Genomic DNA, 12,762 nt, shown 5'->3' with positions numbered 1-12,762 from the left:
TGGGTGGTCCCTCTACCTTCTGAATAATACCTTCATGATCCCCCTTTGGAAAGACATAATACTGAACATCACTGCTTCTCACTGTTTAATGCCTTGGGATGTTTAACTACATTAAAAGGTGCTATGTAAATGCAGGCTATTGTTGTTTAAACTGGTGCTCTAGATTTGCAGGTGAGGCCATCAAAAAAAACAACATCTTCTGGAAAACAAAGGAGCGCCACATCCTTGCGGGAATGCCTGGACTGGACACTCCGAGGCATTGCCTTACAAACTCTTCCAAAACATCAACAATGAAGATGTCAAATGAAAAGGGTAGCGGTTAACCTTGGTGCTTCCGAGAGAATTTAACAAGTCTCCCAATCACCCTTTACCAAAGTATCGGAGTTGTCACATTGATGTGGATTAAACTCAAGAACTGGGCCTGGCTTGCATGCACTCTGGGACATCCTGAGGTGCTAAACGGCTCTGTATAAAAGGTCTTCCATTTTTCTCTGTCTGGTGAGAACACAATCCGGCGTGTTTCTTCCTCATTATTCCACCGGTCTCCAAAACATGGCAGGAGCCAGCTTAACTATGACAGCACCGGGGTTTGAACCTACAACCTTCTGACAAAGACTGCTCCCACTAGGTCAGGGCTGACACAGAACCACCCTGCTCCCTGTTTCCTGCTGCGTCAGGCGCATCGTGATGGGAGACAGGGGCGATCTCCAGAAAGATAACAGGCCCAAGAAGAACCCGCACACTCTATCTCGCACTTTCAACTAGCAGAACAAAGCTCGATCAAAGAGCCTCGAGTGTGCTTCCCAGCTGCCAGGTAATCTGATCAGCAGCCAGCACAGATGCGATGGGACATGCATGGAAAACGATCTCTAGGGGGGGGGCGGTCACATTGCGGGGGAGGGGGAGGAGGGGGGGGATGAAGGCAGCACACGATGTTCAAATCCCAACCCGAACCCTTGTCAGCAAATGCTGACACTCGGTTTTTATGGGTGGTCTTGGTAAGTAAGATCGCTGTAAGGATGCCTGTTCCAACGTATGCACTCCAATTATTACAAACACACAAGCAAATGTACAACACGTGGACACGTGCCTGGTAGGAACACCCAGCCCACCAAGGTGACCTTCTGCAGTTACAATTATGTTGACCCTTTTGGTCGCTGGGAGAGATATCGAACCAGCCACTGGAGTTAGGAGACAATTAACTGGAGCAGTTTAGTTAAAAAAAAAAGAGTTAAGAAAGTTCCCTTTGCAGCTCAAAGTTGCTGTCTGGTCCCAGAGTACGTGCATCGCCTGAACAGGCCCAGAACATTCTGGGCCTGTGCCAGACCTTGCAGGTGTATACTTCGCTGCGTCAGTCACAACAGATCAGTCAGGTTCAACCACGCTCCCCACATTGCACAGCCCCATTTCTCAATGCAATCCTCGCTCTCGTTAAAGCAGAGAGTGCAAAGGGAAGTGGCCTCCTTCTGATATCAGCCTCTCTCTCTTGACTGGGGAGATGGCTTTTTTCTAAAGTGCTCTGCACAGCTAGGGGGGGAATAAGATAGAGGAACAGCCCCTCGAACCCGTACCAGCATTCCGTTTCAATCATGGCTGACCTGTATCTGCAACTTCTGTTCCCCGGCCCAATATCCCTTAATGCCCCTTGTCAAACAAAAATCCCGATTTTGAAATTGTCAATTGGCCCCCTCCCCCCTCACCCCCCTTTCCATGGAGAGAGTCCCAGATTTCCACCCGCGGTGTGAGGAAATTCTTCCTGACATCACCCCTCAACGACATAGCTCTGATTTTAAGGTAACTTCCACCCCCCTTGTACAGGGTTCCCCCCACCAGAGGAAATAGTTTCCCTCTATCCACTCCATCAAATCCTTTAATCGTCTTAAACCCCTCAATTAGATCACCCCTTAACCTTCCGTACCCGAGGGGATATAAATGTTGTCCATGCAACTAGTCCTCACGATTTAACCTTTTAAACCCCAGTGTCATTCTGGCGAATCTTCCTTGAACCTCTCCGAGGCCAATTTATCATCCCTGTGGTGCGCAGTCCAAAGCTGGACTTGGTACTGTAAAATGAGGTGTAACCAGACATTTGTATGACCGTAACATAATCCCGCCCTTTGTATTCCAGCCCTCTGGAGATAAAGGTCACCGTTCCATAGAGCAAGAGCAAAGGCGGCAACTAGCAACATAAGATCTTCAACAGCGTACCTTCACGGTGATTGGCCACAGCAAGGAATGTCTCCCCACTGATCTGGAAGGCTTCCCAGTCACGTGCACTGTGGGTCGCCAGCCTCTGGTACAAAACGAATCGCAGCTTCCTCTGGCTCCACCTGTAGATGACCGAATACTCCTGGTTCTGTTCATTCTTTTCAAAGTTGGCCACGGCCAGGAAAACCTAAGGAGATGCAGAGTATTCACGGGGTGTGCAAGGGAGGGACAGCGGCTCTTTAAGAGTCCGGTGAAGACGCCCCACGACCAGTCCCGACCCCCGTTCTCACTCTCATTCCCACAATCAGAATGGGGATCCTGTGAAACGCTCCATTTGAGAGTCTCAGTTTCAAATGGAGGTTCGGCCTTGCATAACCCAACAGGTCACATCCATTCCTTCTGTTCCCCATTCCGTAAAGGGAAAAATGTATGTACACACCTGGACAATGGTGCATGGATTCAACCCAAGGATTTGACACAGAACAGAATTCATCCAAACCAATTTGAATTTCCAATGCACTGCCCAAGAGTGGTGGGAGGCAGACTCCATCGTGGCTTTCTAAAGGGCGATTATCTGAAGAGTAAGAAATTGCGGGGCTACGGTGAAAAGGTGGGAAGTGAGACTTGCTAAGCTGCTCTTGCAGAGGGCCAGCACAGCCACAAGGGGTTGAACGGCCTCCTTCTGTGCTGGAACCATCCTTTGGGTGGGATTCTCCGGCCCCGACACCCGCGGGGACGGGAAAATTTGGCGGAGCCGTTAAAATTCAATGGCTCTCCTAATTCTCCTGTCCCCACCCGTGACGATGCCCGCCGGTGTCGGGGGCCGGAAAACCCCGGCCTACCATTCTGTGGTTTCACCACGGCCTATCCTCACATGGCGGTCAGGCTAAGATGAGCTGAATAACCCCGCGAAATGTCTGTGCGCTGAGGGAACGTAGGAGTCGATGCTCAAGGGCGTTAAGTATCGGCTTGTCAACGAAGACCAAGCTCATTTCTTCACGCTTTCCCGCCATACCTGAGGGCCAATGGAGAAGTGTTTCCAGGCCTGGGCTTCGTACGTCGTGATATTCTGATACGGCTCAAACTTGCCGTCCGACCACTTGAAGATTGTCGAGCCGGGCCGACGCTTCTTATTGGCCGTGGCAGCAAAGAGTCCGACGGTCGGGATTTCAAAGATCTCCACGTCGAGGGTTTCCGAGTTGGTGACCAGGTTCTGATAGTCCTCCACATAATCTAGTCTTTCCTTAGCTAGGGGATGAAAAACAAAACACACACACAGGGACGACAGGTTATCAGCTGAGCCAAGTACCGATCGGCCAATTCAGGGGGGCAGAATGCAGGGAGTGGGGAGGGCGGGGGTCAGGGGGTTGGGAAACCGGGGACTTTGATGGTGGCGTTGACTAAGGTCGGACCTTTCTCAGGGTGAATCCAAAGTGAGAAAGACAGACTTGCGTTTGGAGGCCTTTTCATGATCACAGGTCATCCCAGAATGCTCTGCAGCCAATGGAGTACCTTTTGGTAGTCGCTATTGCAATGCAGGAAACATTAGCTGTTTTATGCACAGCAAGATCCCACAAACAGCTATTCTTAACGATCAGGTGATCTGCCTTCGGGACATTGGTGGAGGGATAAGTATTGGGCCAAGACACTGAGGAGAACTGCACCCTTCCCCCCACCCACACACCCGCCCCCGCTCCGATTTTCTTCAAAATAGCACCATGGGATATTTTACATCCACCTGACAGAAGAGATGGGGTTTTGTCCAAAAGATGGCACACCCGACAGTGCAGCACTCCCTCAGTACTGCACTGGATTGTCCGCCTGGATTAATGTGCTCCAGTCTCTGGAGTGAGACCTCCTGGCTCACAGGACTGAAATTTATCAGAAGGCAGTGGCTCCTGTCCCTGACTGGAAAGCTGGGAGGGGAGTGAGTCCGCCTCCACCATCCTGGGAAGCCATGGCACAATTCTGCGTGGCTCCGGCAACTAGTTGCCTGAGGGAATGCCCTCCACCCCTTTGAGAGACAATGTCCCACCTCCAAGGGTTGACAGCCAACCGGGGGCTCGCCAGTCCCAGCAGCGCCACTGGGAAGGGTGGCCACAGCTGGGACTGCAGTCAGGCACTGAGCAGGAGCAGGAGCAGGAGCAGGATGGAGGCTAGATCATGAGGGCAGTGAAGCGGCCTCGCCGGGGCCAATCAGCCAGGTCCCGTCTAGCTGAGTTGGGGGGGGGGGGGGGGGTGGGCGGGGGGGGAGATGGAGTGGGGGGGTGGTGGTGGGACTGGGAGTCTGGGGGAGGAGTGGAGGTGGATGGGGGTTCAATAGGACTGGCCTTTTCCGCAGGGTGGGCCCCTCCCATGGGGTATAGGGTGCCCGACCAGAAAGGACATCCCTCCAAGTCCACAGCTGGGCCACTAGAATATACCTGGCTGCCTCGCAACATGGCATGGGCATCTCCAGCCACTGGTAAAACACCAGCGTCAGCAAAAAGAGGCCCTTCTGTGGTATTAATTGGTCACTATGGGCCTCAAATGGCCCAAGGGCAGTGGGGCCAGCTGACACCTAACCCACCACATGGAGGTGTGCAGGCAACAGGCACAGTGCCCCCGGCCATGCCACCCAATCTTATGCTACCCCTTTCCCGCCTACCAGCCTGCTCCTGTAGGGGGTGTAGCATTCCAACCACGGAGGAGGGAGCTACTACTGGGCCAAAGCTGACACCACTACGGGTGTGCAAGGCACTCATTGTTACAAACAGTCCGATTTAAAGTGGCTCTTCACTCTATCCCTGAAATGTGACAAGATGGTCCATATGGCAATGGACTTATAAGAGTTCCACGTGGCCCTAATGGTCCGAACAGCTCTGAGGCAGACGGACGCTGTCCCGTCACCAAAAGCTCCCCACATTTTCCACGGACTAAACCTCCTGCTTTCGAGCCCGAGATTCCCAGCCACAATTCGGATTTGCTGCTGTTTCTGCACCTATGGCGCAGTTGGAAGATTCCATCTTTGCGGCCGTTTCAAAGTTAAGCCCAATAGTAACACCTTAAACCCCCCCGGGCTGTATTCTGAAATCTGTACAACGATCCAGAAAGTAATTATTCCCAAACTTTGGCAGACTTCCCAATTTGTGTCACTCTTTTCGCTCATTGTTAGTAATCTGCGTCGCTGGGTAAATAAAAGGCAGATCTGTCTTGACATGCTGTTAACCATGCAACCTGTTTGATAAGCATATCGATTGCCTCTTAATAGTGACTGTGTACATTGTTGTTCCTGCTGACTGTATACATGTCAGGCACAGTTTAGTTTGATGTGCAATTTGTAGCTGTATTTTTCAGAATGATTTGGATGAGTGTTTTGAAGTCTCTCCCTTAAATCTTAAACTGTCTTAAGATTGTTCGCCTGTCATCCCTCTGCTCGCTGACCTGTGCTAGCTCCTGGTCCAGCGCTGCCTCACTCTTAAAGTTCCCATCCTCCTCTTCAAATCGCTCCTTGGATTCACCCCCCTCCCTATCTCTGTCATTTTCGCACGCCTGAGATTTCTGCGTTCCTCCGATTCTGACCTCTTGTGCTTTCCATACTTCCTTCCCTCCACTATCGGTGGCCGTGCCTTCAGCTGCCTGGGGCCTGTAAGCTCTGGAACTGCCTCCCTAACCCTCACTACCTCTCCGCCTCTCTCTCTCTCTCTCTCCTCCTTTAAGATGCTCATTCAGACCTACCTCTTTGACCAAGCTTTTGGTCACCCTGATACAATCTCTCCTCATGCAGCTCAAAGTCAAATTTTGCCCGATAACACACCTGTGATTCAGCTTGGCACATTTTGCTACCTCGAAAGCACTGTAGAAATGCAAGTTGTTGCTGACTGTGCTTTTAAGGAAGTGCCACACTTTATTTAACATGAGCACAGAACTACAGCCCACAAGTTGTTGGAATTGTATAGAACACCGGTGAGGCCACAACTGGAGTATTGTGCGCAGTTCTGGTCGCCACATTACAGGAAGGACGTAATAGCTCTGGAGAGAGTGCAGAGGAGGTTTACAAGAATGTTGCCAGGGTTAGAAAAGTGTAGCTACGAGGAGGGATTGGATAGGTTGGGGTTATTTTCCTTAGAACAAAGAAGGCTGAGAGGTGACTTGATTGAGGTGTACAAAATTATGAGGGGAATAGATAGAGTGGACAGGATAAAATTGTTTCCCTTGATGGAGAATTCTAGAACCAGGAGACAAAGATTCAAGATAAGTGGCAGAAGGTGTAGGGGGGACATGAGGAAGAACTTTTTTACGCAGAGGGTAGTGGGTGTCTGGAATTCGCTGCCCGAGTTGGTGGTAGAGGCAGAAACTTTAAACTCTTTGAAAAAGTACCTGGATCTGCACCTAAAGTGCTGTAAGCTGCAGGGCTATGGGCTGGGTGCAGGAAGGTGGGATTAGAAAGGGCACCTGGGTGTCCTCGGGCTGGCATGGACAAGATGGGCCGAATGGCCTCCTTCTGTGCTGTAACCTTTCTATGGTTCTAAGTATAGAATGTATCGCACCTCAATCAAGCTTTAAGAGAAGAAGCTATTTTCTAATAGAGTGGACCACGGAAAGGACCTTAGCAAAAATAGTCAATGTGGCATCAATTAGGTCCTTCAAATAGGAGCTAGGTTAAATATCAGACAGGAACGCGGCTGAGTGTTGTGGGGGTAAACAGAGATGATTAAATATTGCAGGGCACAGCATGTTTCCTGTCCTGTAATAAGGAAAGGTCAATGTGAAACCAATTACAGCTGAGTAGCGGACATGCGGAGTTGAATACTCGAGAGATTTGGGGATCAGAAGGTGACCTTGCCTTCTCCTCAGGAGAGTAGATGGATGAGTCTGAGCTCAAGATTGAAGTGAGCTTCACGGCTTGAACAGCCCTTTCCTTGCTCCACCATTTTTTACCCTCTTTTTAGTTTAGTTTCGTTTCAGCTTAATGGAGGTCTTATCAATGAAAGATGTTAGTGGGTTTTTAAAATAGTGTTCAGCAAGGTTAAAAATGGTAACTCTTTTTAATATCAAAGAAAGACTAGCATTTACAGCTTTTCAGGACCACCAGATGTCTCAAGGCGCTTTACAGCCAATGAAGTACCTTCCGAATTGTAGTCACTGCTGTAATGTAGGAAATTCAGCAGTTAATTTATGCACAGCAAGCTCCCACAAACAGCAGCGCGATAATGACCAGATAACCTGTTTCTCCTGATGTTGGTTGAAGGATAAACATTAGCCAGGACACCAGGGAGAACTCCTTGCACTTCTTTGAAATAGTGAAATGGGATCTTTTACACCCACCCGAGCAGGTAGATGGGGTTTCGGTTCAACATCTCGTCTGCAAGATGGCACCTCCGACAATATTGCAGCAGTGCCACACCAGGGTGCCAGCCTTGAGTATTTCCCCTCAAGATCTGGAGTGGGACTTGAACGTCGAGCCTTATGACTTAGGCAGACTCAGCCGAGCCACAATTGACAGACAAGTTGCTTCAGTAAACACATGCTGGGGTAACTTAGCTGTTAAAGATCCCACGGTCCAATTTCAAAGAAATGCAGGGGAGTTCTGGCCAATATTTATCCCTCAATCAACATCACATCATCTGGTCTTTATCGCAATGCTGTTTGTGGGAGCTTGCTGTGCGCAAATCGGCTACCACGTTTCCAACTTTACGATGCCTCAGGAAAAGGTACTTCGTTGGCTGTAAAGGGCCATCCTGAGGTTGACATTAGTTTGACCTCTTTCTTTATTCTGCTGATTTATTAGAAACCTCACCGAGAGCACTGTAAAGAATTCACCCCGACCTTAATTATATTTTTGCATTACCTCGTAAGATTGACACCCAAATCTTGCCATCGCAGATGAAAAGGCCTTTGTTGATGACATCGAACCAGAGGTGGCTAGCTGTAGCCTCAGAGCAGGATGGGTAGCTTCCGACCGTCACCTTCACTTCGGCTTCTGAATTCAACACAGAGGAGATCAGCAGCGTTTACATCCACTGGGTACAAGTCATTGAAGTAGAAACCGTGGACTGCAACTGATAGGGATGCGCTTTGCTTTCCGTCCCGGTCAATACTCACACATCCCCGTCAACAGCAGCAACTTGCATTCGGACAGTGCCTCTGACGCAGTAAATTGTCGCAAAGTGCTTCAGAGGAGCATAATCAGATTAACTGCGACACTGAGTCACATTAAGGAACATTAGGACCAAAAGCTTGGTCAGAGCAGTAGATTTAAGGAGCATTTTAGAGGAGAAAGAGGTAGAGAGACAGAGATGGGATATGGGTGTCACTGACAACTCCAGCATTTGTTGCCCATCCCTAATTGCCCTGGAGAAGGTGGTGGTGAGCTGCCTTCTTGGACAGCTGCATTTCATCTGGTGTAGGTACACCCACAGTGCTGTTAGGGAGGGAGTTCCAGGATTTTGACCCAGCGACAGTGAAGGAACGGCGATATATTTCCAGGTCAGGATGGTGTGTGCCTTGGAGAGGAATTTGCAGGTGGTGGTGTTCCCCATGCGTCTGCTGCCCTTGCCCTGCTAGGTGGGAGAGGTTGCTAGGTTTGGAAGGTGCTATCGGAGGAGCCTTGGTGAGTTGCTGCAGTGTGAAGATGGGACTTTGTCTCTTAAAGGGATGCGCGGTGAGAAATGTTACCAATACTGCCATGGATAGAAACATCTGCAACAGGTAGATTGATGAGGACAGGGTGAGGAAGGCTTTTCCCTCAGGTTGGTCCTTTCACCACCTGCACAGCACCAGTCCGGCAGCTTCAGGACTTGGCTAGCTCGATCAATAGTGGTGCTACCGAGCCACTCTGGGTGATGGACACTCAAATTCCCCCACCCAAACCATATTCTGTGCCCTTGTTGTCCTCAGTGCTTCTTCCAGATGATGTTATATGGAGCACTGATTCATCAGCTGGGAGGAAGGCAGTAGGTGATAATCAGCAGGAGGTTTCCTTGCCCGTATCTGAACTGATTGCATGAGGCTTCTTGTGTGATGGAGGAGTCTTGGACATTGACTAGAAGGTATGATTCTGTGAGTACAACTATGTCAGGGTGTGCTTAGCTAATGTGTGGGAAAGCTCTCCAAATTTTGGTGAAAATCCCCAGATGTTAGTTTGCACGATTGTCTGGGTAGGGTGTGCCTTTGTCATACCTGGTGCCTAGGTCAACCTATCTGGTTTTAATCTTCTTCTACTTTTTTGTAGCAGGTTTGAAATAATTGAGTGGCTTGCTAGGCCATTTCAGAGGGCAGTTAGGAGTCAACCAGATTGTTGGCTCTCCAGAGCCACGTTGGGTTCATAGGACAATCCAATAGCATCATGGTCAACATCACCGATACCAGCTTTTTAAATCTGGAGTTATTTATGATGTAACAAACAGCCACGGTTGGACCATGGACTCATGTCCCCGTATTGGTCCAGGTCTCTGAACTGCTAGTAACATGATTACTATGCTACCCTCATTGGGCAGAAATTTGCCCTTGTCGGGCAGGGCTTGGTGGGGGTAGGCTGGGGGCAGTCGGGAAGCCGACCGCCGCCCGCGATCGGGGCCAGACCGCGATTTCACGCTGGTGTGCAAAGTAAGGCCTGTCCAGTGTGAAACGTGAGTGGCAGCGCTCAGCGCTGTCTGTGTGGGGGAGGGGGGAGGAGGAGGACAAACTTCACACCTGCTCGCCAGTGCGCGCTTGATGGTCAGTTTTCAAAATAAAAATTAAAGATGTTAAAAACGTTATAAAACATGTCCCCTCATGTGACTCTGTCACATGAGCAGGGACAACTTAGGAATGAAATTTTAAAACTTTAATTTTAATTTTAATTTTTATTTGCTGTTGGAAACCTCATCCCGCCCGTGGATGAGGTTTCCTAAAAAATGCAAAGGACGTTTGGTCTTTTCACCTGCCCGCCGACCGCAAGGTTGGACGGGTCAGTGCAAAATTTCTTTTAGTTATCTTTTTAAAGGCCTTAATAGGCCTTTTAATCGTCGGCCGAAATATTGCGCGATGACGTCGGGACGCTCGCCCGACATTATCACGCGTCATTTTACGCTCGGTCGGGTCGGGCACGTGCCCGCCAAGCTAAAACTTCAGCCTGTTGTTTTTTTTATTCTTTCAGTGGATGTGGGTGCCGAGGGTAAGCCAGCATTCACTGCCCATCCCTAATTGCCCCTTGAGAAGGTGGTGGTGAGCTGCCCTCTTGAACCGCTGCAGTCCCTGTGGTGTAGGTACACCCACAGTGCTGTTAGGGAGGGAGCTCCAGGATTTTGACCCAGCCACAGTGAAGGAACGGCCGATATATTTTCAAGTCAGGATGGTGAGTGGCTTGGAGGAGAACTTCCAGGTGGTGGTGTTCCCATCTATCTGCTGCCCTTGTCCTTCTAGGTGGTAGAGGTTGGTGGTTTGGCAGGTGCAGTTGAAGGAGCATTGGCAAGTTCCTGCAGTGCATCTTGCAGGTGGTACACACTGCTGCTACTGTGCGTCGGTGTTGGAGGGAGTGAATGTTTGTGGACGAGGTGCCAATCAAGCAGACTGCATTGTCCTGGACGGTGTCAAGTTTCATAAGTGTTGTGGAAGCTGCACTCATCCAGGCAGGTGGAGATTATTCCATCACACTTCTGACTGTGCCTTGTAGATGGTGGATAGGTATTGGGGAGTCAGGAGGTGAGTTACTTGCTGCAGAATTCCCAGCCTCTGACCTCCTCTTGTAGCCACAGTATTTATACTGTTGATCCAGTTGAGTTTCTGGTCAATGGTAACCCCCCAGGATGTTGATACTGGGGGATTCAGCGATGGTAATGCCACAAAATGTCAAGGGGTGATGGCTGGATTCTCTCTTGTTGGAGATGGTCATTGCCTGGCACTTGTGTGGTGCGAATGTTACTTACCACTTGTCAGCACAAGCCTGGATATTGTCCAGGTCTTGCTGCATTTGGACATGGACTGCTTCAGTATCTGAGGAGTTGCGAATGGTGCTGAACATTGTGCAATCATCAGCGAGCATCCCCACTTCTGACCTCATGATGGAGGGAAGGTCATTGATGAAGCAGCTGAAGATGGTTGGGCCGAGGACACTACCCTGAGGAACTTCTGCAGCGATGTCCTGGAGCTGAGATGATTGGCCTCCAACAACCACAACCATCTTCCTTTTCTGCTATTGTTGGGAGGGAACTTTGGAGTTGAGGGCCCAGGTGGCCGAAGGCTTGGCTGCCAATGGTGGAACGATGAAAAGAGGGGACACATAAGAGGTCAGAATTGGTGGAGCGCAGAGATTGCGAATGTGTGGAGAGCTATAGAGGTTACAGAAAATGGGGGAGGGGAACCACCCTGGAGGAATTTGAAAACAAGGATTAGAATTTTAAAATTGAGGTGTGGTCTCACTGGGAGCCAAGTGGACATACCCACAGGGACAGAAAATGAGATGATTCACAAATCAGTTCTCGGCTACCCTGAAGTCAGTGACTCATGTTTCGTGGGTGTCTCCATCGATCCAATTCCACACCCAGAGTGACTGGTCTTTACGTGGAATGTCTGGGCAACAACTTCCATTTATATAGCACCTAAACAGACTAAAATGTACCCAACGTGCCATCAGTAAGGTGAAAAGGGAGTATGTAGTGCCAGGAACAATTTGCAGGCGGCTTGAAAGAGTTGAGAGAAAGCTTGGTTGAAGGATTTAGGAAGACAATCCGCAAGGTAACAGGAGAAGGTCCCACCAGCAAAACTGAAGTGAAGGGGGACACAGGAGTTTAGAGTCAGAGGACTAGAGGACGTGAGGTGAAGGATATAAGGTGGGAGAGGGTTTGCACAGGTCGGGTGAGATCAGGCTATAGAGGAATTTGTAAGTGAGCACAAGAGTTTTAAATTATATGTAAATGAGGACTGTGGGTATAAGTGGGTATTAAATGTGACCCACTCTTATTATCAAAGGCAGGCTTTACTGCAAGGAGGAACTGGTAAAGTTACCATGAGTAGGAACCTTGGCTGAATTTTCTTATTCCTTCACACAAGGGCTGAGGCCAGTCAGATTGCCCATGATGATCTTAGCTTAACTCAGAACAGACCAATGGTCGAAACTGAGATCTTCCCTGCTTGTGTTTGTCATTATCACACTGGGGAGAAGTATTTTGAGATGGAAGCCTGACACTTCTCCTTGGACTCCAAATACACTTGGCATTTTCTTCTAATTAAATTTCTCTATTCTTGGCTCAGTGGGTAACCCCCTCGCCTCTGAATTAGAGGTTTGAGTCCCACTGCAGAGACTTGAGCACAAAATTAAGACCGACACTCCAGTACAGTACCGAGAGTGTGCTGCACTGTCAGAGGCGCCAGCTTTCGATGAGATGTTAAACCAAGATCCCATCTGCTCTCTGAGGTGGACATAAAAGATCCTATGGCACCATTTTGAAGAAGAGGTTTGGTGGGGTTATCCCCAGTGTCACGGCTAATACTCGTTCCTCATTTGACATCACTAAAAAACAGATTATTTGGTCATTATCACATTGCTGTTTGTGGGAGCTTGCTGTGCACAAATTGGCTGCTGTGTTTCTAACA

The 12,762-nt window shown here is 49.3% G+C and overlaps 1 protein-coding gene across 1 annotated transcript in view; it reads right to left on the bottom strand.

Annotated features, from left to right (window-relative positions):
- The window catches only part of LOC144686247 (thrombospondin-type laminin G domain and EAR repeat-containing protein-like), an 80,832-nt gene that overhangs the window by 34,087 nt on the left and 33,983 nt on the right, over window positions 1-12,762 (bottom strand). The window contains exons 6-8 of the mRNA XM_078551341.1: window positions 8,039-8,170; window positions 3,224-3,456; window positions 2,209-2,395 (exon numbers count right to left, since the gene is read on the bottom strand). Of these exons, the coding sequence (XP_078407467.1) occupies window positions 2,209-2,395; window positions 3,224-3,456; window positions 8,039-8,170 (552 nt within the window). The remainder of the gene's footprint in view (window positions 1-2,208; window positions 2,396-3,223; window positions 3,457-8,038; window positions 8,171-12,762) is intronic.

Source organism: Cetorhinus maximus, chromosome 11 (genome assembly GCF_964194155.1).
Source record: "Cetorhinus maximus chromosome 11, sCetMax3.hap1.1, whole genome shotgun sequence".
NCBI lineage: Eukaryota > Metazoa > Chordata > Chondrichthyes > Lamniformes > Cetorhinidae > Cetorhinus > Cetorhinus maximus.
This window is presented reverse-complemented; position numbering and strand designations above follow the sequence as displayed.